The sequence below is a fragment of the Haemorhous mexicanus genome, chromosome 4 (genome assembly GCF_027477595.1).
Source record: "Haemorhous mexicanus isolate bHaeMex1 chromosome 4, bHaeMex1.pri, whole genome shotgun sequence".
Classification (NCBI taxonomy): domain Eukaryota; kingdom Metazoa; phylum Chordata; class Aves; order Passeriformes; family Fringillidae; genus Haemorhous; species Haemorhous mexicanus.
The window spans coordinates 3,055,902-3,083,323 of NC_082344.1; the positions used below are offsets into that span (position 1 = coordinate 3,055,902).

The following is a 27,422-nucleotide window of genomic DNA, read 5'->3' on the forward strand; positions in this document are numbered from 1 at the left end:
CACTGGAAATGAAATGGAAGGAAAGGGTGCTGCTTGTAGAAGAAATAAATAGGTAGTCTTGGCCATTTGTCCAGGTTTTGTTCTGGACCTAATTCCAGCTACTAGGGCAAGAGAGAAGATGTGTAAGCCTGTGTGAGCTTCACTTGGTGTTTATTGCTGTTAGTTCTGCACTGCTCCTGGAGCTGGTCCTTGTGCACAGATCTGCTTTGGGTCTGCAGCCCCTGGAATTTGGGGGTGTTGCATGTGAGATGGGGAGTGCATTTCTCTCCCTATTGGCCTTGCCAATGCTGAATATGTTATAAATTCTGTTTTCGTCAGTTTTCCGTGCCTCCATTACGTGGCCCTTGAGAACTTATTCCTATTATCTATTAATAACACTTCTATTGATTGGACTTTCATGTTCTTGCAGAGTTCAAAGATAAAATGATTGCAGTGGTTTACACACCCTCCCCCAGCCCAGCTAATGTCCCTCATTTGAAAAACTTACATTCTGTATGGTCATAATTGCACTTAGATTTGCAGGAAAATAGGTTTTTTTGGTCTAAATTAAGCAAGGACCAGCACCCCTACTTGGGACCAGAAACCAAAAGTCTCTCCAGTGCAGGATAAAGCATGAAAGCAGGGTTTAAGCAGCTGAGGTGTGTGAGTGTAATACAAGATGCTTCTAGGCAGGGTGCATCTGCCTTGTTTTTTTTAAAATAGCAACATACTTAGGGTGGCAAGGAAGATATAAAATTGAGATAGTGTTTATCAGCTGCAACAGTCACCAAGCAAATCCCTTTCCTTGCTAAAGGAAATAAAGCAATTTTATGACAGTAAGTCTTGTGCTTTAGCATTAAATATTAAGGTTTCCAGCCTATCTTGCCAGACATTTAGTAAGTTGATTATTTCAATCCTGTGACAATTTCACATGTGGGACTATATTTACATAATATATAACAAGTAAATGTTCACTAAAATGTAAAACCTCCGAGATGAACACCACTGTTAGCTAAGACATTGAGGAAAATCCCCAGCTGGTAAAAACTGCCACCAAATTGACACCATTAAAGTCAGAAGCATAGAATCGGAGTCGTTATATTTCAGAAGATAATTTTCCAAGCTATCTAGAGCATTTTAGATATGTTGAGAAAGACTGATGGGCTGAGCAAAATCAATTTAATTTTCCTTTGAGGGAAGAACATCTTGAGAAATTATCATCACTTAACGTGCAGTAGGAGAAGGGGCATGGAACAAACATTTCATCACCTGGGCTCCTCTCCTGCTCCCCTCACATCTCAGCAAGGTGACAGAGCTGCAGGATAGGCAGAGCCTTCCAGCCCAGCCAGGCTCATTAAAAACACAGAGCGAGGATTAAGATGTAAATCCTGGAACCTGCAGTGTGTCAAGCATTTTTCTCTGTCTAAAGGGCAAATCTGTCACTCAAACTGGCTTTGGCTTGGTCCTAAAGGCTTTTTTCTTGCCTTTTCAATTTCCATACATGCATATTAATTTTTCTAATATGCAGCTCAATTTTGTTGTCGTGACCTCCCCTCTTTTCAATGCTAAGAAGATACTGTCAGCTAAGACAGTCCAAACTTATTTTGTCACTGCTTGTCTGCTTGGAGGAAGGGCACTCGTGTCTTTCCACCCTTAATATGGAACAACTTTTTAGGTGATTAGAGTCTGCCTTCCCTATCTTTAATGAAAAAGTCAGAGGCACCCAGGGCCAGAAACCTTCCTGGGATTTGCACAGGCTCCATGGGAGGCAGAAGGTGTTTATTTGATTGGATTCTGAATACTCTGCAGGGCTATTGGGTTTTAACAGCTGGAAAGTTGATCCCTTCCCAAGGCCAGGTGCCACACAGCTATTCCCACTCTGCCTGCTGTCCCTGGCTGCACAGGTATCCCCCCTTCCCTGGGGGCTCAGGGATCTCCATCCCACCCCTGTCCCCACTGCATGCCTGTGGAAGTACAACCAGCCCACAGGTGGATATTTTTGGACAGCTGAATAGATCATGCTTACTAATTATCACTTTCTAAGGAAAGAGCTGTGGAGCACACTGTGCAGGGACAAACAAGCATGTCTCTGTGCCTGACTAAGCAAAGACAGGGGCTTTTTTAGGTAATCTAAGTTGTTCTTTCACATACAAGCCCTTAATTGCCTGGAATCTCTCAAAACTCACGGATTTAACTTTATTAATTGATTCTTTGCTTTGTCAGTGAAGCTTCTCTCTGACACAAGATACAGTTTCTTCATTATATTGCATTCAGTAGCTTTTTACATTAATCCATATAATTACCTTTTGTAGATTTGAAGTTGCTGTGTCTTTATTCTTCATAATTGGTGCATCTATTAGGAAGAAGTTGATATTTTCCTGCTGTGTCCTTGTTAATTATAACTCTATCCCTCATTTACATAATAAACTTTTTGGGGCGATTTCTGCAGGAACATTTCATGCCTAATAAGAAGCAATTTGCTTTCCTTCATTAAGTACATTAAAACTTCATGCCCCAGACATCATTGACTGTAAACATTTGATTCTGCTCAAATTTAATGCACCAAGGCATTTTGCTCTGCCATATTAGGTTTATTTATGTGCTATGTTCTGGATTGTTAGCTGCTAATGAGACTTTGGCTCTTATTGCTCTAAGGCCTGAACAGTAACCTCATTTTAATGAGTTCATTATTTGCTGCCTTCTGAGTGGCAGACAACAAATTTTCCTTTTAATTAAAGGTCAAAACACCTCTGGCTGAGGGAAGTGTAGAGGTTATCAAATGCTAAGAGAAGGCAAATGAATGACTTTGGCTGATTTTGATGCCAAGCATGGGCTGGCCAGGCTGAGGTAGAAGGCGCCTCTCTGGGGAGCAAAACTCCAAATCTAAGTTAAGTGCTAACAATGCTAAAATGCCTGCTGGATTTCTGAAGACATTGTGAAGGCAAAACAGAACCTGAAAATCAGCCAAAGTAATTCAAGAGGCTTTCCTCCCCACCCAAAGGTCTGTGTGGATCAATAGAGCTGCTCAAGCAAGAGCCCTTCCTTGCATGGGCAGTGCTGTTTGGGGTGAGGAGGGCAGATGCCACATGGATTGAGCCAACACAATGGAATCTCATCTTTTTACTGGGGAAAGCAAGGCAAATCTTGGGGCTCCATACTGGGGCTCTTTGTAGGGAGACAGATGTACTTGCAGCTGTGGGTTTGTGTGTGTGCAAGTGCACAGACAGGGACTGGTGATCCCTGAAACTTGAGTTAAACCAAAACTGGATTAATTATGGGAAATGATGCCAGATCCTTATACTTTTTCTAGTGTTCTATTGGCCAGGATTGTTTGATGTGCCTTTCATTCTGTTCCCACAGCAGGTACCAGCATTAGAGACAAGGACTCTTGGGAATGAAAGGATCAGTGTCTGTGAGATCAGCTGGTGAAAACTTAGTCAAGTTTTGGAGGAAAAATCCTAAAAGTCTCTGAGATGTAGACATTGTTTAGCTTGACAACTGCAGCTGTCAGAATATCTTTATGACACCTCTAAACATTATTTCTACAAAGCAGAACCAAATTCCTGACATTCAGAGGTGTCTCAGGGACATTGCCAGAAACTGAGAGCATCAGGAAAAGCACAGGAGGGACGCAGGATTTGCAGGACTGAACATTTCCCCAGTGTGGAGCAGACAGCCTGGCATTTCATTAGGGCTCCTTGATCAGTGCCCTTCCAGAGGCAATGCTGTGAATGTGAATTTTGGGAAGCAGCAAAACTTCCAGATCTTGGAGGTCCCTGGCAGGATCTGTCTGGCAGGGGTGCTCTGGGGCATTCCACGAGGGAGAGCTGCCCAAGGAAACACCAGCCCAATTTACTGCAGAGCCTGCTGGTGAGGATGCTCAGTGGGTAGGGCAGGTAAGAAAGTTCTTCTCTCAGTCTGGAAGGGGATCTAGGCAAGGAGGAGAAGTTGAATATCTCTGCTTTGTAGTGTATCTGTAATTTGCTGTCATCCTGAGTTATTTGACTTGCACAGAGTGGTTTGAGGAAGTGCTTCTGGCACGGGAGGATGTGCCAGTGCCTGGCTTCCCAGGGGAGCCTGGCCAAGGTTATCCTGTCCCATCACCTTCTGGGGGATATGACTGAGAATCTTGTCAAAAATGGGCTCACTTGCCATTACTCAAAGTCATTATTCATTTGGGAGCAGATCCTAGTGCTGGATAGTGATGGCACTGCTGCAGGTTTCTGCTCTTTGGTGTGTGTGTATAAAATATGGATATGCTCACTCTATACACAATACTTTTTATTTATCTATACTGTGGACAGAAAATACGTGCCAATATTTGCACATATATAACTTTAACATTTACCTCTGCTTCAAGCTGGGGCTTAGATTAGATCACCTCCAGAAATTCCTTCCAACCAAAATTGTTTTTCACTTCCAGACAGTTTTCTCAGGCTTCTATGGCACGTACTTGTTATTAATACCAAGAAGTCTTGTAATGCATTTATTCATTTTTCTCCCTAACATCTGTCCTTAATGCTTGTGCAGCTACATAGCCCTGAGATTCATTCCCAAGCTGGTCTGTGCAGCAATCTGCTGGTGGTCTGTGGAAAGTTGGAGGGCTACAAAGTAATAGTTTTTACTCGAAATTTCCAGCTGAAATTTTTTGGGAGGAAAAAAGAAGAAGCAAATACTACTTTCAGCAATGTTTCTCTGTACTGCAAGTGGCTGCTGTCAGGGTGTGATTTTTTGATTGCCTCTTCCTGCTCTTGCTCCCTCCCTGAATTCTATGCTAGGATAAAAAAAATCTGACTAAGCCTGCTGTGGTCTTGGCAATTTTCAAAGCTGGTGGAATTGGAATTGATAGGAATACCACAAAGCAGTTAAAATCATAGTAATGACTGTAAGGAAGGGGTGAAATAACTAGCCACTGCTATTTTCTGACAGGAAAGCTGTCAGTAAAAAAGTGATGTCTAGCCTGACATTACTGATGGGGTCACTGTAAGACTGGGATTTTAAGTTGGTTATTTTCAGCTTTCAGATTGGAGCATAAATTTCTATCATAAGGGGGACAATCAACTCAGCTGTATCTGCACTTGTTAAAACTCAACATGGTGAGGAATTTGTAAGCCCAGGGAAGCTGAGTTCATGATTTTTGTGTGGTGAGGATTTTAGCCAACTTCCCATGCTTACAGCAGATAATACCAGAGTGTAGGAATTAGAAAGAATCCACATTATTGACTTAGTGGCTAGAGTTTGAAAGCAGTTTAGGGGTTGGTGTTAGTAAAATCTTTAATGGGATTTTGGAATCACTTGCCCTATACCCTACGCCAAACCTGACTGAACAGCAGGGCCTGGATAAGAGGGAAACTGCCAAAACTCCCAGAGCTGGAGGCTCTTCTCACCCAGTCCTTGCTGAAATGGCTGCAGAGCACTGGGCACAGCCAGGGCTTTGGCCCTGCCTTCTCCAGGGCTGAGACTGCATTTCCTTCTGCTTTTCTTTCTGTGAAGCAGCCTGCTAATTCATAGTGCCATATAAATAATTAACTGGGAGCTCTCAGCTGGGGCTGAACACAGCCAGCTCTGGCTGCAGATCTATTTTTTATTGTAGAGCTATTACTTGAGCCTGTTCAGCATTTCCCTGGAGTTGGCTGCCTTTGTGTGAGGTCTGACAGGATAGGTGGGTTTCTTTGGAGCAAGAAAAAGATCATGATTTGCACATGTTTGTGTAGTATGTTTATTGGAAACTGAAAAAAAAAAAAGTTTTTTACTTCTTAAATTGAATACCCCGTTTATCAGATCTATTTCTGCTGCTGTGTTGTAACTCTGCCCTGAAGTCAGAAAACTGTCAGGAGCCTACTTGCATTTAATTTGACCCAGAGGAGTGCATCTGTCCCAGGAGAGGTTCAACCTGTTCCAGCTGAAGGAGATGAATGGGGGGATACTGCAGCAAGTTTACAACTCACTCATGACTAAGTGGTGAATAACATCCCTGAGAACTCAGGAGGTGGCTCTTGATTTAGTATTAGAAGAGAGATGATGCTGAGTGTGACACAGACAGCCCTGCAGTGAGAGCACCTTGACCAACTGCACAAGTGTGGGCGCAGAGATACATAAAAATATCCATGGCAATCATCCAGTCTCTCTTCTTGGAAAAAGGAGTTCCTGGCCTTGTCAGAGCATCTAGCAGCAAAAAGCTCAAATGAAGAGCAAGGGCAAAGAGTATGAATGGCAAATAGGGAGCATGAATAAGAAGCAGGGTTAATTTTAACTGGGTCCCCACAGATGAGTTGAGGGAATTGCTCCCATTCTGGGGAGGATCAAAGGCATTAGGCCTGGCTGGGAGCATGCACAGGAGCTGCTGCTGGAGCTGCAGGAGCAGGGAGTGGCTGCAGTGGCTCCCTGCCAGCAGTGATTGCTGCTCTGTGTCAGTCCTACCCGCAGAGAAGATTTACAGCCTGTTTGGGAGAGCGCTGAGGGTCTCCAGTATCAATCACTGCTGATGCTGAAGGATTTTCTAGGAGTGCTACCCAAATGTGCTGACAAGTCCTGGGAGGGGAAAAGCCAGCCAGTGCCCAAGCTGAGAGCATGTGGCATCCCCTGGGCTGTGGGGAGCCCGCTGGCACGAGCCCAGGGCCGAGCAGGATCCCTCCCTGCAGGTCCCTGCAGCAGGGACAGGAGCTGGTGGCACTTGAAGCAGAAGAGCAAAGGGGCTTAGAGATTATTTCTTATCAGTTCTGACTTTTCAGAAGCTTAAGCATTTCCAGCAAAAGAAATCTCTTGAAGAAAGGCTCTTCAGGGAGGGGAATCAGGGGAAGGCAATCTGCCAGTGGGAGATCAAGGGTTATTGGTCCAGTTTTTGAAACAACATGATCAGGAATGCTTGTTGTAATTTCAGTGGCTCTGCTCCCTGTAGTTGCAGTTCAGCCTGGCCAGCGTAACAGCCTCATGAAACAAAGAAGGGATGCTCTGTTTCCCCAGATCCAATCTGCACAAGGCAGGTGGGGTTTGTCTCTCTCTAATTCCACTGTAGAGCTCCCAAGAAAGAGGCCCAAAAGGCAGGGACAGAGCCCTCATGTCAGCTCTGATCAATCACAAAATTAATCCCTAAAATAGAAATTGAATGGCAAAACTATCTCAAGGCTTTACAGGGACAGCATCAAGGTCTAAAGCAGTATTTTAATTAAAAAATGCACGTGGAGCCATAGTGGTCTGGTGGCAGGAAACTCTGCTGGTGTCAGTCACTGTGCTGCATGTCACCCTCATAAAACCCAGACTGGTCATTAGTTAGCTGAGGTCATGTTTAGGCCATACCCCCCAAGAAAAGGATCAAAGTCTCTCTCTTTGGCACAATACAAACTTAGGGTAAAAGACAAGTAACAGCAACAACTGCATTTTGGTTGAGTTGTATATTCTTTCTTTTTCTTGTGTTTTGGTGCTTCAGACTTGTTTTCTTAAGCAAAAAAGAATTACAAATAAACTCTACAACCTACTACAGGTGGGTACTCAGTTGCTATAAATTATTTAAAGGCTAGACTAATGGAGACTACCTTATTTATCTTCTTTAATTTATGGACTTGGATCCACTAAGGTTTAATCAGAGTGGTTTTCTGTTCCTTCACTGCCCTTGGAAATCATTCACTTGGCTAACTTGTCACAAAAATAAAACTTCCTTCAAGTTCTCATCATGTACATTTATCTCAAAATTCTGAGCACCTGCCAGCAGTGTCAAATCCCTGCCTTAAATTTACTGCTCAAAAACTACCTGCTGTATGTGTGTTGTGGTGGGGAATTACGGGGTTTTTTTCAGCTCACATTCAATCATAGAGGAGAGATTGGAGCAGGTAATAGATCCTGAACTGAGGTGTGTCCTTCAGGGCTCAGGATGGGCGTGTTGGCACAAGGATGGATCTGTCTTGTGGCTTTAAGAGAGTGCCTCCCTGTGTTTGGGGCTTTTCCCTATATGAGTCTGCCCATTGCCCACCCTCTCCATCAAAATCAGAAACCAGGGAAGTCTGGAGAACTGGTTGCCTTGGTTATTGTGAAACTTTCATTTTGTAGAATCTTGATGAGTAAGGGTGTGCTTTAAAAACCACTAGGATTAAGTATTGCTTTTTAATATTTTTGAGATGTTTGATACTTGTCTGGCAGAGCTTAACTTCTCTGACCTTTCGTCCTTCTTTGTGATGCTGCCTCCCATTATCCAGGGAGCTGGCTTCAGTGTTTTGATAACTAGAATTGGATGTTTCTGTGGAATGAAAAGGGAATTTCAAGGCAAATGTTCTTGCTTTACACTGCATCTCTTTCACAAGAGATCAGAGAGCTTCTGCCACCCCCTGCTCCTTCAGGTTCAGAGCAGAGGGAGCTAAAGCCTTTATTGTCCTCTAGGACAGGTTTAAAATCCCTCCATCCCAGAGAATCCTCCTGCTTACAACTGCTTTATTATCCTTCCCAGCATGAAGACAGCATAGTGAGCTGTCCAGAGGAGGAGGCTGGAAGATGCAAAGTTAAATGGCAATGCCCATCTTATATTTCTACTCAGTTCTCTTGAACAGAAACATGAAAGGCCAGTATGTTGTCCAGCAAAATCAATCCAGACCACCAACTGAGGCTGGCACGTTTGAAATGAACAATTTCAGAAGTTTCAGTAGGATACTTCTTCCTAAAACTAGGTGATTTCAGGTAAAATTGAGAACAAATCTTTTTAACAGCCAAAGGAAATGTTTCAGGTTCAAAAGTATCACCACACCTTTCCCATAAGTGAGAAAATTACACTCAGAGCAAAACTGAAGCACTGCTGTTCCTCAGATCACTCTGGAATACAGCCTGGCAAAAAACCTCAAACCCTTGAGAAATTCAAGCGGTCCAGTGTCATTGTGGAAAAGTGATGAAATCTTTCAGTCCTTGCAGTAACTTCCTAGGAAGGGAACTTGTGCTATCAGGAAGCCCTTCTGCATGGCTTTTGCAGCCTAGCCTGGTGTAAGTGCCCACAGCAAGCCAGCTGCTCCCAAGCTCCCTGGGCACACCCTAGAGGAGCAGTATGTCTCCCAAGAGTAATAATGGCTGATGGCAATAATAATCCAGTGAAAAATCAGGGTTTGTCATCCTTTCCTAAGTCTCCTAACAGTTGAAACCCTTGGTGATAGGTCTCCAGCCCTTGGAAACAGGGAGGAGAGCTGATCTCACCAGCACATGGAATACTTGCATAGCGTTGTCTTAAAAACAAAAGCAGCACAGAAAAGTTGTGGGGAAGGTTTGGTTTTTTGCTTGGAACAGATTGCTATTTCAGAGTCATTCATATGTATTTTGGTGGCAGCCAGAAAGTGGCATTACTGAGGCAGTTAACTTTTAAATCTATTTGCTTTTGATCTTAATCATTAAAGGCAGCACTTTTCCCTCTAAATATTCCAACTGAAAACTGTAGCTACTTGCAGTGTAAAGTATGAATTCATGTAACACAGGATCATTAAACTGGGAAAAATATGTTCAGCAAACTATCAAGCTTTTAATTATAGTTGTTACACTAAATTTCCACTCATTTTTGAAGTGAGAGATTCTATTACTCTCACAGCTGAAGGGTAATGCCATAATTTAATTTTATATGGGAATACCTGTTTAGAAATCACAAATACTGAATTGCTGTGACAGGCTTTGCTTGGGTAATGCTCTGCTAGCCAAACAGGACTGTTTGGCAAGGTGTCCATCCAGATCCTGGAAATAATTTGCAGCTGTAAGATGAGAAAGAGCTAAAAGCTGGGTGCTCTTTTTCCATTGTGGAAAACCTTCCTTACACTTCAAGCTTTCCTTTGAGCTGTGCATTCCCCCTTGTTTGCCCCCTCTCTGCTCTGCTGGGGTTCAGCACACCCCCTGTCCTAGGTCACCAGTGAAAGGAATAATCCAGAATATTTCTGTAGCTGGAATGTCAGCTGGCTTTGAGCAGTTGAAGAGCAGAAGGGTGGTTTTAAGCATCCTACAGCGGGGTCTTTCCAGGCACAGGTTTCCTGCCCAAAATTCCCTCTGGCCTTTAACACTCACCTTGCAATATTTACAGCAGGGATGGGTGGGTTTTGTTTCCTGATAATGTACTGGCAGCCTGTGCCCAGTTACAGCAGAAATAAGAGGGAAAGCATAAGGGAAACCGTATTCCCTTTGCTAACAACAAACACAAAGGAATTACACTGTATAATACCACAGGCATGTTTGTTTATGATGCACATAAATCCTGGGATATGTTACTAGGAAGAGACATGCAGAGCTTTTTTATTAAAGAATTCACATTCTGCAGCTGAACCTATTTTTTTGAATGTAATGCAGTATTGCTGTTATAATTGTTATTATTGTTGCTATTAACTATGCAGAGCATAGCCTCAGCAGTTCACACTTGTCCCTGGAACCTCCTAAATTAATAAGATTGTAGAGTATTTAATCTCTATTAATTATAGATTCATACAGATTAATGCTTATTTATGCATGTATATTCAATTAATTCCCAAACATTTGTGCTAATTTGTTGAAAACCTACAGTAAATATTATTACAAAGGAGGTCTCCAGTCTTGTGGCCCTCAGGGATTAAATATTACTGGAAAATGCACAAAGCACTTTGATCCTCATCCCCTGAGCCTGTCTCCCTTGTCCTGCTCTTCACCAGGCTGCTTTTCCCCAGGTCCAACCTGCTGCCCTCTAAAAACAATTGGGTCTCCTGCAAGAAAAGCACTTGTGCCATCAAGAATCACTGACAGCTTGAAGAGCCAATATTTCATGAGGTTTGGGCCAGGCAGGCAAATACACTTCACTGTCAAAAATGTGAATTCCATCATTTTTTATACCATTTTTTACTTGGAGGGCTGATGTTTTGGGGTGAAAAACACACGGGTTCTGAAGCCCATGGTTTTAATTGAGTCTGATTCAATCCCAGCAGTTCAAGTGGAATATTGAGACAATTTTTATGAATTGCCTCAGAGTTGGTATTTTAGATTTAATATGTAATGTAAAAGCTACATTAATAATTCTGTCTTTTAAGTAAAATGAAGAGGCAGCCAAAACCTGAAATATCCATTTCCTGGGAAATTCTTGTATTAAAGGAGTGTCTCAGCAAAGTGTGAATTACTTGCATTTTTTAATTTCTGGAAGATCAGCAATTCCAAAGCTACATTTAATTATGATCTTTGGAATTTATTTTTTTTAATATTCTACAAACTGCCCCCTTTTCCTTTAGTCTGCCAGAGCAGATGAGCTGGCAGAACACAATTTTGTTTGAGTCATATTCCAGTGAAACATTCTGCCTTTCATAAATCAATGTTTTGCCACAGAAAGCTGCTTTACTGGAGCAATCCAGGTTGATCAAGTAACAGGAATATAAACTTCATTTTCCTCTGCCTTGTCACTTTGCCATTTTGGAAGGATTTTCCACCCATTTTTAAGTATAAGGATAAATGGCTAAACAAGTAGGATGGAAGGAAAATTAAAGTCCTGACCTCTCACTCTTTGGATTTTTCCATACCTAGGTCAGAAAATATTGGGAGTGAGGTATTAGATTTAATAGATTTAGTTTGTGTTTTTTTTAAACTAAATACTACAATTCCAGTTAAATTATGACATCAATTAAAAAAATTAAACTCTGAGATAAGGGATTCATCCTTTTCCAATCAGAAGTGTTAAAAATAGCAGGGATGTGATGTGCCAGAGGAGCTGAGTGTGTCCCACACCACAGATCCCCCTCGTGTTCAGGTGTTGTCTGCACGAAAAATGGGAGCAGCAGACTAAGAGTGCTGGTAATTAGCAGAAAGAACAGAAACACACAAAGAGTAAGGCTTACAAATATTTAGGGAAATTTTCATGGCTTGGTAAAGGACATTTAAAATTTGTGCTTCTGAAGGGGAAAAAAAATACTTGATCCATAGCTTTATTTCCTAAGGAAGGCCATGAAGTGTTTTAACTAATACACTGGTTTGCAGGACATTCTTATTAGCTTTTCCTTTAATTTTTTGGTAAATATTGAAAATTAAATTCTTGATGGAATTACATGAAAATGGTTTTGTTTTCTCCCTGACATTTCTGGAGAGAAATTCTTAACTAACTTAATATCTTAAGATATTTTCTATAAAATGGGTGTGACTATTTAAGTTATAAGTTACCATATTTAACATTAGAAATTTTGTTGACACAAAATGACAAAGTTAAATTACTAAATAGTTTTATATTAGAATTTCCCATGAGGTGAAAAACTCTGTAATACTTTGTTAGGTTTTTTTCTGCCTGGATGGAAAGAAGACAGGTGGAGTGTAGAACACTGGAAGTAAAAGCAGTAACTGAAGGGATCTTTGGCCATATTCATGGAAAAGACCAAGACCATAAGATGTGATTTCTGTGAGGATATGTGTATAAAGCTACAGGGGTGGATGGATATGTCTAAGGATTTGAAGCCAGACATAGTCAAATATCTGGTTTTATACTTCATTGTGACACAGAGGTTGACAGCAAACGCCTGGTTAATTATTGCTAAACAATTCAAGTCTCAAATTTCTCCTTTTCTCTGGGAGGTTTTCTCAGTTCCTCAGCTGTTTGTCCATCCCTCCCTGTACCCACCATTTTCCTGGGCACTGCCACTTGCACATCATTTGACTAATGCCAAGAGTGCTAAATTGAGCTTTTGCTCTAAGTGTTCCTCCTGCTCCCATTTGGATGACAAAGGCTTATTTAAAGTCACTTAAGTAACGCTGCTCCTGAAGGAGCTGCATTATGGATGGGCTCCTGCTAATGTGTTTATTGCTGCTTCAAGTGCTTTTAAGGCAATAATTATGACTGCTCTTGCAGTCTGCACTGCCTGGCCCTTCTACAAGGCCATTCCATCATTGCAGAGTGTTGTTTTCCGTGCAGGAAACAACTGCTAGGGCTCCTTTTTAACTAATAAGTGTTGTTTTAAAGCTCAGGTTAATGCAGGTCTCTTGAGGGGTTGATATTAAGCAGATGTGTTTTTTAGCTCCTATGGATTCCCTAAGTGAGGCTAAATTGAATGGAGTACCACGTGTATCCTGGAAATATATTCCATTTTGGTATAACCTATGACTTCAGAATTAGTTTGGAGAAAGGATTCAAGCAATAAGTACAAATCCAGGAAATCAGTGCAAGTGTAGGAGAGGAATGTGCCACAAGTAAGCTTGGCACAGGATGTGAGCACCGGAAATCTGAATTTGCCCTGGAAGACCTGCCATTTCTATGTTATAAAGTGTATTGTGACATTTTTTTAAAGCATCAAATTTTAAAATGTTTTTCAAAATGAAGTTCTCTTGAGTTCTTATAGCCAAGAATGAAGGATGATTTCTCTCGCTATTTTTAATAATTAATTTGTTGTTTTGTGGAATGTTAGACTGTTTAACTTGGGGAAAAAACCTCAAACATCTGAGATTAATTCTGTGATTAACAGAGATTATTCTGAGATTAATTGCTTGTACAAACAACAGCAAATTGAACCCTACAGACCAGAAACCAGTGTGCTCCCTGGGACAGAAGAATGCCAAGTGAGTTTTCCAACATTGAGGAAAAGCTTGCTGGGGACATAATTGTTCAATTAATTCAAGAGGTAGAAAATTTGAGCCACCAGGATCTGTTTTCTGGCAAGACTCTATAAAACACTGTGAAGACCACCTAATTTAGAGTGGGAAGCTGGCAGATGAGAAGAGCCCCAATCTATCAGAATTCAGGGGGTCCTTGGATAGACAGTCAATCCATCAAGCTGCCAAGGAGAAGAATTCAGGTTCTGCTGGTGGCAAGGGAATTGTGGTTTTTAACTACACTGCTACTGAAGTTCTGAATGAAAGAACAGGCCCTGTTGAAACAAAAGAAGTATGAAACATTGTGTCTGATGTGTCTTGACAAGGCACTCAACACTCAAATTATTACAGAAAGAATTGGCTGATTCAAGAGACCTGAACAAGGAAAATATTGAATTAACTGTCATCTGTGATGAAGCAGAATGGAGCAGGCACTCCCATTTTAAAAAAAAGATTATTAAAGTTTTCATGGAATGCCTCTCAGCTGCTTTTTGAATTAATTTTTAAGGACTTTAAGACTGTGCAAAAGTGGGAGCTGCAGAACTCCACTTCATTGTGTATTTCACTGTCACTCTCAAGTGCTTCAGAAGGTGACAGAAGTGCCACCCAGCCTCAGTGACTAATGCTTGGCTCTGCTCTGGGTTCCTGTGCTCAGCTTCTCCCTGGGCTGGCCATGGCCATGGTTACTTTACTGGAAGGGGCTTATTATTATTGAAAGGGTATGAGGGGGACTGTTTTATCTCAGGACTGACCCTTCTGCCATGCCTGGTGATGTGGCCCAGACATTTCCAGTAGTTCCACCTGAAAGCAGCTGTCCTTGCACAAAAATCAGGGATAATCATATGCTGGAGAGATGGAGTGGTTGAGCTCAGCTCCCTGCTGTGCCAGTACTTTTAAATTTGGAATTGCCAGGAAAGATGCAACTTCAACATGCATTTTGTCTTGAAAACACTAAAATGAGCCAGAAATCACAGGCTTGAAGTGTTCCAGGCATTTTAATGATGGTGAAGGTCAAAGACAAAGTGCAGACTGTGGCAGTGAGGGGGTGTCAGAGACAAACTGTTATTTCCACCGAAGGAAGTGGACTGGAGCTCAGAGGGGGAGGCAGCAGGAGAAGGCAGACAGGCTGCAGGGAGAATGGAGGCCTGCAGTCAGCACTAACATAAAGGATGTTGCCAGGCATGGCTCCATCATTTTACCGCAGCTCAGAAAGTCCCAGGATCCTCCCATCCCTACAGGGACACTTAGAGGTGTTACAGAAAGGGGAAGTGGAGCTTTTAGAGAAGGGGGCTCTGGGATATGGTGCTGCTGGGACAGGCAATTTCTCCTTGATTAGCTCATCAGCTCCAGCTGGGAGAGTGGGAGAAGAGAGGGGAGCAGGTGGTTCCTGACTGCACCCAGAAGGAGGTGTGTTGTGGTCTAAAGCCTAGAGCCGAGAGGAAGGTAGGAAGTGAAAGGCCAAAGCTTTTTGCTTCATTTGGAGTGCTTTTTTATCTGTTTTATTTATTGAAGGGTAAATGCCTTAGCTTGCACTATGCTCTTGCAGGGCCTTTGAGTTAACAATAGGAGGTGTGTTTGAGAAAGGTGCTGGAAAAGCCCTGGTGGCTGCCTGGAGCTCTTCCTAGGTGAGTAAATATTGTACTGGCTCATACTATGGCAACAGAAAAAATAGCAATACTTCAGCAAGTTCTTACTCCTCGTTTGGGTAATGCAACCCTCTTTGTGCTCAGTTAAAAGCAAACTTTAAAGGTGAAAGCTTTGTATTTTTTCTGTGTAGCTCTCCCAGAGACAGCATAAAAAGACATTTCCGGGGTTTTTTTGCCAAATCACTGATGCCAGTGATACTGGATTTGTGTGGCTGGGAACCAGTATCATGTACAAGAACACTAATTCACTGTTTCTGCAAATTAACTGAAGAATTCTTTTGCCTTTGAAAATCAAGCACTGAGATAATATATTGGCAGGCAAGAAAGGGAGAAGTTAATTTGCAGAGGCTCACTAGGCTCAAGATAGAACTCCACAAAGCTGGGAAAAACAGCTTTCTGTGGCTCTGCTGAGTTCCTGTTAATTACTTAGCCAGACATGACCTTGCACAACTTCTTCAACACCAGGGACTAGGAGATCTTCTGTGGTAAAGAGAGCCCATAATAACCCTGTTCTCTAATCTCTGTTTCTGTAGCTGATGCCACCCTTTATAAAAGTGTGTGTGTGTGTATATATATCTCCCTGAGGCACCTAATTGAGAAATGGCTTTGTGAGGGAATAAGAACATTTGGGTTGCAGGAAGTAATTACACAGGCACAGGTTGACTTCTTTGATTACTGTTATGTGCCAATATTGTTATCAGGAGACTGGCTGGGTATTAAAGCATTCCTGAGGGATTTGGGTGGGCATGGCACCTTTAGAGAGCCCAGCAGAGAGTCCCTAAATCTCTGCTCTCTGTGAGCAGCCACAGCCCCTCCTCCCAAAGGCAGGGCAAGGTTTTGCCATCACTGAAATATCAGCCTCCTAAGGAGTTATTTTTGCCTCTCAAGCAAAGCTGCTGTGCAGTACAGGGTGAAGGCAGGTCTGCTGGTTCTTAATTGCCTCCTTCCCCAGTGACTTGGGAGATTGTTCTCTAACTGGCTGTAATTACCCTTTTCTGTAAACTAACCAAAGTGCACTCTGCTTTCAGTGTTATGCTCATTAACAGGATTCTGTTCTGTGGGTTAATGTATGCTGGGAATGTCCAGTCTGTAGGAACAGACTGATTTGTGTAGCAAGTGTTTGTGAGATACCCTGAGGAACAAATCTCTGCCAGGTTTGAAATGAAATCCATAATTTTAAGGACAGAGTATCTGTGGGTGCTCAAGTTGCAGGGTGGATTTATGTGTGAAACATTCACCTAAAAAGGGGAGATAAACTTTTTATTGTCCCCAAAAGAGAGCTTGAGGGGAAGGTTGCTTCTGAGCCTGTGCTTGCAGAAGATTTCTCCCTGTGGTTAGTGTTTGTGGTGTGATTACTTGTGTGAGGTGAGGAGGGGATTTATCCTGTGAGTGGCACTTCTGGTGTTTTTGTGAGGAAAGTGGGCTGCTAATTTGGCACTGGAGGAATGTGAGAAAAATTAAATCTTCCCTTTGTACCCTGACTCAAACATAATGAATGAAAGTAGGTTCACCATGCACTGCTTGGAAAAAAAATTATATTAAAGAGGACTGAATCCCAGCAGATGTTTTTCCTTGTTATTGTCTAGGTATTCAGCAGTGTGGACTGGTTGGTTTTTAGATGGATCAAGACAAGCAGCACATAAATATAATTCTGAGTGCTTTTAACAGCATCCAGCTCTTACTGCAGGCCCTGGATGTGGAGTTTTCTGCTGTGTCTCCTATAATGAGCACGGAAGCGTGGCTGCTGTGCCAAGCACAGCTAGAAAGGTTTGCCTGGCAGTGTTGTTGATTGCTGGATAGTAATGGGGGTGACTTGGGTTTTTTCCTGCATAATGAGGTGATTCCAGTGAGAGCTCAGCTCTGAATCTCCGAGTGTCCCTGTGTGGACACTGCTCTGCTGGCAGTGGGGGCTCTTTAAATGCTGTGGAACAGTAACAGGCTTCCCCAGTGCAGCAAACCATGTCAGAAAGACACTCTCAAAAAGGTGCAGGCAGGAAGCTATTGCTGAAAAACTTGTTTCACAAGTGCTTTTGGAGAGAATTTCCCCTTGTGTACGAGCCCTTGCTCAGAGCATTTCCCCATGTATTTCCTGAGAGAGAGCACTTGATTGCTTGGCTTGTGTGCAGTGCTCAGATCTCAAAGGCACCAGGCACTCCAGGTGCTTGGTGCTCAGAATCAGCCCTGATGAGCATTCATACACCTGGCCTGGCTAATGGAATTACCCCAAGTGTTCTGATGTGCAAAATTGTTTCAATTGTATGTGAGACTACTGCTCTTGCTGGGTATTTGGATACCCCAGTGTCTGGAGAGGAGGCAGATGAATATAGAAATTGTAGAAATGGAAATAAGGGTTTAGAAATTAAAGAGAAGTCTGCTTTTAAAAACAAAAGGCTTGCTTATTGTTCCTGAGAGCATTGGGTATTTACAGGAAAAACCCTCCAGAAGAAAGGCTGGAGAATGTGATACTGCATGCTTAGGGATTCAATTAATCTCTGACTACGATTCCCACATGTGGAAAATGACAAGAAATAACTGTCATGCTGTTGAGCTCTGTCTATTCTTTCCAAGTTGCACACATCTTTGAGAATTACTCTGAACAAATTTAATGGTGTCCCTGGATACAACAAATCAGGAAAATAAGTGTAGAAGAGCCCCCAGTGAGTAGTCTGTGGGCCTTTCACTCTGTCAGATGATTATGTCACTTGCTCAAGTGCATGCTGTGCTTCCACCCTGTAACTGGTAACTTTAAATGCTTACCTGCTAGTCTGGTAATGAAAATTATCCTGCTAACTCTTACAAGTCATGCTGGGGCTGTGACTTCTTCAGGCTCTTTTTTTCCTTTTGCTCTTTTTGGTTTTTTTAAAATTCAGTGATGTTCAGGTTTAAAAAGGCAACTGTCTTGTACTGTTCTGGTTACTTGACAGCAATAGTGAGAGAAATAATACAGAACTGGCCTCTAGAAGATACTATATATGTGCAACATACATGTGTATGCTCCTACTTATACACATCCATAAGTGCATCTATGTATGTGGGAAAAATGGCTTTTAATCTCAGGTTGTGGTTCATGTATCTGCTGGCTGCACCTGTGCACTTCCAGCCCTTACCAGGAAAGAGAGCTGCTCAGCTTTTTCAAGCTTTGCCTGCTTTTAAACACCCATTAGCCCACACACATGTCTGGGATGGTAACCCCCAGTTCTTGCCTTACCTTCACATCGTTGACGTTCATCCTCGTCCCCTCCTTCCCCACGAAGATGTCATCGATGTCCACCAGAATGTACCTCTCCAAGGAGAGTGTCAGCTTCTTTCCCGACAGGAAGGAGATGGCGTCGATGAAGATGAGCTTGTGGAGCCAGAAGGTCAGGTTGTTCCCAAAGAGGACTCTCTGGATGCCGTCGTGCAGGCCCAGGTCCTGGATGACGGTTGCATGGAGAGCAGCGCGGGGCAGCGTGGCCGGGGTGGGCCTGGCGGGCTGCAGCTCTCCCAGCAGCACGGGCTGGTAGGTGGAGTGGTTGAACTGGAACACCGTCCAGTCCTGGCCGGGCAGGGGGCCCTGCTCCACCCGGGGCGCTTTGGTGATGCGCAGCAGGGGCGAGCGAGGGTTCACCACGCAGTCTCGGAGGGCCACGTTGTTGTACAGCTGCAGGGGCAGCCCTTTCAGTCTGCTGCTCGGGGAGCTGTTCTCGTTGGCTTTATGAAAACCAATTATGCTAACACTGTATTCCACACAGTATTTTTCCAGAAGCTCTCTATTCCACGAGTCCATGGACACGTACTTTAAAATATTCTCGTATATAACGATGGTGTACTTCCCTCTCCCATTGTCTGTGAGAGGGGGAATGTCCCCCTTGGCTGGTGCAATGACCATGTGGTACTGAAACTTGCTGGACTCGAGGATGGCTATGATGTCTTGCCCCAGCTGGGAGTACTGGCTTTCCACAAACAGGAGCACAGTGGGATCAGTCCTAGAGGGATCAATTGGCTTAGGTGTTCGCAGCTCCGCAGACCTGTAGGGCAGAAGTTTGAGGTCCTCACACTCTGCTTGCCCAGTGGTTTCCACGAGGGCCATTTCCTGCTTGTAGCCAGTGTAGAGGAAATAGGCAGAGATGACAATGCTTGCCAAGCAGAAGGTGGCCAGGAGAATGACCAGCGTTCGGAAGCTTCTGCGGAGCTTCCCGATGAGATTCATCTTTGGCAGGGCTTCTAGCTCCTGCTGGACTTAGCACTCTTCCAGGTGCTCCTCCTAGTGTGCCATGGGAAGGAGGAGTTGCAGAGGTTCCCCTTCCAAGGTGTTCATGTGACCATTGCAGTGCATTTATGAGGCGTTCGGGGAGGCTGTAAGGCTCTCGGAGCGGGAAGTCAAAGGATCCAGAAAGACAAATTGGAAGAGGTTTTCTCAGGACGCAGCAGCTGCCAATAATCAATGACGAGGACTCTGAACATTATCTGCAACAAGAAGTAAAAGAAGAGTAAGTAAAACAAAATCCATAAAGCAATTAAAACCACACATTAATAAGGCCGGTGATTGATACTGGTAATGTGAGTAAAGAGGGAAGTTTCTGAGTAGTTCAAGGAGCACTCAGTGTCACTTGCTTTCTTGGTGCATTAAGATAAGCTGCATTAAACAGCTCCCCTGTGTTCTTAGGATACAGAAATGAACTCTGAAGAAAACTTGTTGAGGATGTGCATCTCCTTATCTTCTTTTCTTATCTAAAATGCATCATTGCTATTGCAGATGGGAACAGTGGTAGATTTTAGGGGCAAAATTCAGACAAAGTGAATATTTGGTAAATCTGGGACCATGTTCTACATCAAATTCAAACTGCATAAGGGATAAATTCTGTGTTGGGTTGGAAAACTAATGTGACCAAAGTGAAAGACACGACAGGAGTTTGAGGAGAGATTTGTAGGACTTCCTCTCCAGTTTCCGTTCTGCATTGGAGCGATCAGAGTTCATGGTCCGGTTTAGGAGCTATAAAGATTCTGTGGGGATTTTCCAAGTGAATGAGCCGGCTGCTGCAGCTGCAGGGTGCAGCTGTGCTTGGCTCTGCCTGCATCAAGGATCAGTGGAAGGTGCTGTGTGGAAGGAGAAGTACCTCAAGGAAGCTGTTTTAGTGCTAGGTGGGCAAGTAGGTGGTGTGTGTGCTGGTCCATGACACCTCTGGCTGAAGCCCTCGGCCTCTGGTCTGCCCCTGTATGGATGAAGTATGAGGTGCTTAAACCTCATTGCTCTGAAGCCCTTGTGCAATTCCTGGCAGTTCTGCCTAAGTTCACGACAAATTGCCATTAATAACAGTAAACCCCATGATTTAGAGACAGTCAAAGCTAACTAAATAAATAGCCCATGCTGCTCTATGGATTTAAGCAGGAATTAACATCTTTGTGAATTATTGATATTGTTTGTCTGTTGGAACAATGTGAGACAGTAAACAATGAATGATTTTGGAACTGCAGGGAAGAGATGCTTTTTCCAGGCAGATCCTTCCCAGCTGACGTGTCCTCTTCCATTAACTCAGATTACACTTTTGACTTGGGTTCTGAAAACCATTCATCTTAAGGTTTGCACCTAAAAGTGGAAAATGCTTGTAAGAAGTATTTAGAAAGGAGGAGTTGTTTTCTGAGACCATTTGTGATGCTGGCAGGTTCAAGCTCTTATCTGATTTACCTTCCTCAGTTGGAAGCTTGGAAGGAGATATTGATATCCTTGGATTGTGGGCTGTTCCAGCAGTGAGTCTGTTGTGTCACACAACTGGCCAAGAGGTGAGTGAGGTAGGGACAGAAATAGGAAACCTCATCTGCATTTACTCATTTCTTATGTGTGAGAGAACAAATGTAAGAGAAATCACAGCTACCACTAGGAAATTGAAGTCATCCTGATAATCTTAAGAGTATTTGCTCTGCTTTGGTGCTTCCCTTGTTCTACAATTGTCTGCTTGCTGGGATTTCACTTCTTATTAAACCTCCAATTAAGATTCCTTCAAAAGATAACACTGGATCGAGTGAAGCATCCTCTGCAAGACGGTGGTGGAGTTTGGGTGACATTGAGGACTCACTCAGGGGTTTATCAGATCAGGACTCCTGCTCTCAGCGGGAGGGACAGCCTCCGGGGCTGGGTCATGTGTCCCCCTCCCCCTAAAGAGCTGACTGCAAAACGCCTGTTCGGTCAGCACTAGAGAGGCAGGTAACTGGGAAAGAATCGTGAACTCCCCCTCCCCGGGCTGTGCATCCTCGGCCTGCTTTGGGCACTAGAGGGCAATCGCTTCTTGCTTTTGCGAGGCAGCGCCGGCTCTCCCCTCGCTCCCCAGCGCCCGGCCCTGCCTGCGGCCACGCTCCCGCCAGAAGGCTTCGGAAATCCCCAGGGCACCTAAAACACCTTAATTAAGACTCCGATGTTTAAAATTAAATAAAAGCCAGGAGTTCAGCTCGAGGAAATGTGCCGCTGGATCACGCTGGATGTTTTGCAAATGTTTCAGCCTCCACCTGTGGCACAAGGGAATAGCTTGTGAGAAGACCTGAAATGGCACAGTTTTCCCTCAGAGTTTGGCCCTGCTGGATCTCCTGGGTACTGGTATTGCAAGCTGTCAAAACAATAAACTTTACGAATATTATAGCTTATGTTAGTAAACCAGGAGAAGCCTCTGACTTTATACTAGTCAAAACAAAACTATGGTCTTCATCCCTAACTAGCTCCTCCCAATAACCCTGGTAAAATCTCATTGAGATAAAATACTCATAATCAGATTTCCTGTTAGCTACTATTTTTTGTATGTAGACGTTGTAATTAAGTGCGAGTATTCCCACTTATTGAGATGTATAATTACAGAAAATTGATAAAGAATTTAACCCTGCATAAGGAAACCTGGCATTGGAGCAGACCTTTTTTAGTCTGCCCATTGTTTTTCAGCTGCTCTGTTGAACTGATTATACTGTTCAGTAAAAAAAAGAATGGTGTGAAGTAATTAAAGGTTATGAAAATAAATCAGCTAAATTAGCCATTAGTGGAACTTTCTCCAAGGCATAATTGGAAGTTAAGTGCCATTTGTGCCTCTGGAACTCTCCTCCTTAAAGTTCAACAGCTTTACATTCACTCCAGAATTCAACTATCTTCCGAGAGTTCCTGTGCTAGATGAATTTGAACAACATGAAAATAGGCCATATTTCATAATTAGTGTTACTTATGGAGTTTCATTTTGGTAGCTGGTATTTGAGGTCCTGTGTTCCTGTGGTCACTGATGAGCATTCACTGACTCTTCAGGGAGGTAAAGGCCAAAGCTGGGCACATTTGGTCAATGAATCAAGGGTGGTGCACTCATCCACCGTTGGTCATTCAGTAGATCTTGTCCATTCAGCTGATTTCCTCCATGTGGGGCCTTTGCCCAGCAAGAGCAGAACACTGCAGTATGACTCTGTTGTGATGTCAGACACATCTGCAGGGACTCTAATTTTTCTTTAATTCAGGCAGCTGAAGAAAAATGGAGGTTTAAAAATTGCTGCCTCCTTTCTAAATAACACTTCCTGCTTGCCCGCAGAAACGCGTTTGACGGATGACTAAAGCGAGCTGATTGTGAAGATGATTGATTGGGAGATTAGGACTTGACTATTTAAAACCGATGGCACGACAGGCAAGAGAAGCAGCCCCCTGTTAATGCCGTGTGTTAGCTGTGCAGCAGGATTTAAAGCTGACTCCTCGTGGGCCAGCTCCCACGGGCACAGCTTCCCCCAGGGCTCGGTGCCTGAGCCAGCACACTTGGTGTGTGGGCTGGGGGAGCTCCTCTTACCTCTGATCATGGGTAGGCAGAGGATCTCTGAGCTCCTTGAGCTTGTGGGAAGTAGAAATACTGATATGAAGCCATCAGCTGTGCTGGCTCACCCTGAGGATGGGGCTAATGGACTTGACATCTGCGGCGGGTTCAGAGCGTGTCAGTGCTGGCAGTGCCCAGCAGAGCAGCAGGACCCTGGTTGTTCCACAGCACTGTGGCCATTCCCAATCTCCTCTCTGCACCACAGTGCACTGCTGGGAGCAATTCACCTGGAGGCAGGCCAGAGCTTTCCCTCCCTTGTTCTACCATAAATCAGAAGTCAGAATGTCTTTATTGTCTATATATAAAACTTCCCTTTAGGCTAAAAACCTAATGTAAAGCCTTTCCTTTTTCTTTTCTTTCTAAGCTTCTATGACTCCTGTCATTTACTACCAGCCCAATGAATTATGACAGCTGTCTTGCTGCTCCTTGCATGGGACTCCTCATTTATTACAGAAACAAGCAGCCTGATTTGAGTGATAAATGACTTCTGGTGACCATTTGCAAAAATTCTGGGTTTCTGTTCACTGCTGAAGGAGAAAAAGAGCATTTTTCTTTTCTTTCTCTCAGAAAAGTTTCCAGGAATTTTGGCTGAGCTCACAAAACTTACATCCTCTTTGAAAGTAATTTTTTTTTTTTCAAACTTAACCAAGCTGCAGCGTGTTTTGTGTTTGTAAATGTGGCTTTGCTGGAGAGGGGTGTTGGTACCAGCTTCTCATAGTTCATCACAAGGTGTTAGAAAACTCTTTTTACCTAGGAGAAGGCCAACTTTTCAGCTGATAAGGACTCTTGCAGACCTTCTGACTTGTATTTTATCATTTCTGAGTGGAGAGGCTGCCCAGTACTTTCACCTCTTTTGTTTCTTTTCAATGCCTAATCATGGGTAAGTTAAACCCCCAATTTTTCGGTTTTTTCAGCCGTTTGATCAAGTCTATATTGCACATGTAATCTTGTGTGATTTCAGAAAGCTAAATGATGCCAGAGGGTGAAGTCAATAATCAATGAATATAAAGCAAAGAGTTTGAAATACTTCAACTTGTGCACTTGATGAAAGCTGGTATGATTTTTAGCGTGAAACAATACTTGGAAGGGAGCTGTTTGACCCTTCTGACTTCTATTTCTCTTGGCTTTAAACTTTTCCAGATGATTTCAGAAGGTGGTGAAAAGGCTCCCTAGTGGAGCAGTGGTTGGAGTGTGGTTTGCAGATGAGTTTTGCCCGTAGGTATCTTCTCACACGTGTGCACACCTGTGCACATGCACATCCCTTGGTTCCCCAGCCCAAATGTGACAGTTCATGTGGCTTAGCTCCTCTCAGAAATGTGTTTGAAGGCTCAGCCAGACCACCCTTGTGGTGAGTGTTGCCTGATGTTCAGCCTCACCGCTTCCTTCTTCTGACCCATTAACTTGCAGCAGTCCCACGGTCCTTTGGACCACCCAGAAAGCCCATAAATATCCCATCTGGGATGTTCCAGTGAGGCTTCCTTCAAATGGCACCATTTGTGGGTCTCTAATGCGTTGGTATTTCTGAACATAAAGGGTAGTTGCAATATTTCCTCAGGAATTTCTGGCTTGTGCTTTCTCTGGAGTGTCAGGAGTGGAAGCTCCCAAAAATCAGTAATTAAGGTATAGTCTGAGGAGAGCCATGCATGAAGAGAGAACCTATATATGTATTTTCTGGTTTTTAACAGAGTGACTCTAGTGATCATCACAACAGGTAAGTGTTAGTGACCACACTCGCCCTCTGAGCAGCTCCAGATGTTGTGTGGTGGTACCAAAATCATCACAATACACATGATATTTTGATGTCACAGGCAAAACATCTTAACTCTGATGGCAGACTTAAAATAATTTAATGATTATTTTAAATGCACCTTCTCAATGCAGTTTCTAATAAATGTGTCCCTCTTGCTTGAGTGATGGTATCAAGATCTACCACTTCTCACCAGTAACTCACCAAAAATTCAAAAAGCTCAACAGCATTAAAGGGTGCGAGCCTGACTTTCCCAAGGTCACTCAGACATCCTGTGGCTGAGCTGGAAACAACAGCCCCTTGCATAATGCCCTTCAGCAGCTGTTCCTTGATGTGTGTAGGACAGCAAAAGGCTGAGAAGGTGGTGTTGAGAGATGATCTGAAGGGCAGCAGCTTCCTGCCAAAAGCCACAATGAGAGAACCAAAATACCAGGGCAGGGAGTTGGGGCTGCAATCACAGATGTGTGTGCCCTGCAGGACTGGGTCCTTGCTTGGCTTTCCTGGTGGGATTACTGCAGAGGGCAGGTGGAATCACCATGCTGTCAGTGCCCCAGCCCAGGGGAATGGAGGTGAATAAAAGCAGGCTTTGCACAGTGCTCTGAGGCAGCCCACAAAACATTCCCCTGACCTGATGCAGCAAATCTCCTGCTCTGGCTTGGTTAATGGCTCTTCATCACTTTTCAATTCATAGTTTAATGCTCCAATGGAAGCCAATTTGAATTCATTTAACTCTTCAAATAAAACTTTTGTGAGATGCTGTATCAGATGTTTTATTACAGTCCATCTATTCTGGTACTGTTTTCCCCGTTCCTAAGGCTGTCAATTAGCAATCCACTTCCAACAGAATGATCTGTGCTGTGAGCTCAGCTGAGACACAACATTTGTGCAGTAGAATGGCTGCCTAACTAGGACTCCTAAAAGTCAATCAGTGCAGTAGCCAAACACTGTACGTGTTGCTTGATTGGGTAGACAAGCTAAGGCATTAAAAAAAATTGCTAAACCCCTTTTTTATAGTTCTATTAGCAACCAAGTAACTGCAGATTTTCTGTATTGATTTTGAAAATTTACCAAGGATTACAGGTTTGTGGGTGATTACTAAAACTTTACTTTTTGAAGATTTCTTTTGCAAAAAAAGAGAGATATATTCCCAGGCTCTGGAACTGCCTGTTAGAAGCTGAGCTATTTGGTCTTTATGCCTTTTTTTTTTTTTTTTTTTTTTTTTGTAGTTAATTGTTTCCCACACTTTCTGTTGTCCTATTGCTTTTCTGGGAGCTGAAAATGTTTGCCACCATGTGAGATAATTAAAATGTGTCCACTCTTATACCAATGCCAATATATTTCACTGAATAACATGTTTTGTGGTGTCTGTATCCTGTCACAGGGACTATTTGTGAGCAAGTCAGATGTGGTCACATCTGTGCTAGGAATTAAAAGGAGGCCACTAACTTATTTCAGAGGGACTACTGCTGTCACATAGTAGTGATCTATTGCTACTGCAGAGGAAGTCTATTTAAACCCAGATAACAAAGACTTTGTACTTAAATCTTTCATACAGCACGTTTGCCACATGAAATTTAAACAGGGCTTTATTCTGAGTTTGCTCAAGCCCAGTTCCAGCCCGTCAGACACAGTTTCCAATCTCTGTGTACATTGATCCTCATTATAACAGCTTCCCTTTATTTATAATTTCTGCTGGAGTCCCCTATCCCTATCTTTGTCCTCACTGGCTGAAGGGTTTGGTTATTGTTGAGAGGATTTGGTAGAAAAAGAGGGCCAAGACACAGAGTTTGGTCCCACCAACCTCTGATCAGAGCAGATGTGAGGGCTGGAGCATCATCCAAGCCACCAGTCCTGGTGACAGCCTGGCAGGGCTTGGCAAGTAGTGGCTTCCAAGCAAAACAAAGCAAGGAGAGTAAATTAAGCCAGGGTGACCTTCCACGTGTGCCTCCTTTTTGTGTGTGTGTGTTTGTGTGTGTGCGTGTGCTTCTTGGACTTCCAAACAGCTTCTAAAGGGGAAAATTCAGTCTCTTCCACCTTGCTCATAAACACTTGCGTTTAGCACTGCCTTTTTTTGCATGACAGTTGGGGAGCAGCAAGCTAAGTTTATACGTCTCCTTTCTCTTCCTAGGCTTAGTTCTAGACTAGGTTCTAGGCAGTCCTCCAAGAAAATTTGGAGTCTTTGTACCAGTTTTTTACAGGCAAGATGAGCTTTTTGTGGGGACCACTTAGGGCTGCACACATGACTGCTGTCAGTAAACCTAGTCTAGACAGAGAAATGTGGTCGTGTAACAAAAATACTACAGTATCCAAGAGACTTTCCCTTTAATGTGCTTAAGTGTTGCAGACAAGACAGAGGAAATTTTGTGCAAGATGATTAACACTAATTGAAATTCTTACCTTGAAATGACTGGAAGGGTACTGTTTGCCTATCAAGAGGAAAAATGCTTTATGGTTAAAAGATAAGGCAGGGAGTAGAACCTTTGATTTCTGTCTCTGCCACTATCATGCTTTGCCCTCTGGAGGCCAATGATTTTTTTCAGTATCTCATTTTCCCTGTCTTTGTTGAGAGAATACTAGTCTTTTCTACCTTTACATGGGCATTAGCTGTAAAATGCTCTAGGATTATTTATGTTTGGTTCAGATGTGGATAGCAGGGATATTGCAAAGTGTGCTTTTGGGAAAGCCAGTGCAAAATTCATACTTTCATGTGCAGGC

The 27,422-nt window shown here is 43.2% G+C and overlaps 1 protein-coding gene across 3 annotated transcripts in view; it reads right to left on the bottom strand.

Moving 5' to 3' along the window:
- Positions 1 to 27,422, bottom strand: part of NDST4 (N-deacetylase and N-sulfotransferase 4) — a 105,273-nt gene that overhangs the window by 34,271 nt on the left and 43,580 nt on the right. For all 3 annotated transcript variants that reach the window (XM_059843676.1, XM_059843675.1, XM_059843674.1), the window contains one exon: positions 18,367 to 19,604. In XM_059843676.1, coding sequence (XP_059699659.1) covers positions 18,367 to 19,347 — 981 coding nt within the window. In that variant the 5' untranslated portion in view covers positions 19,348 to 19,604. The remainder of the gene's footprint in view (positions 1 to 18,366; positions 19,605 to 27,422) is intronic.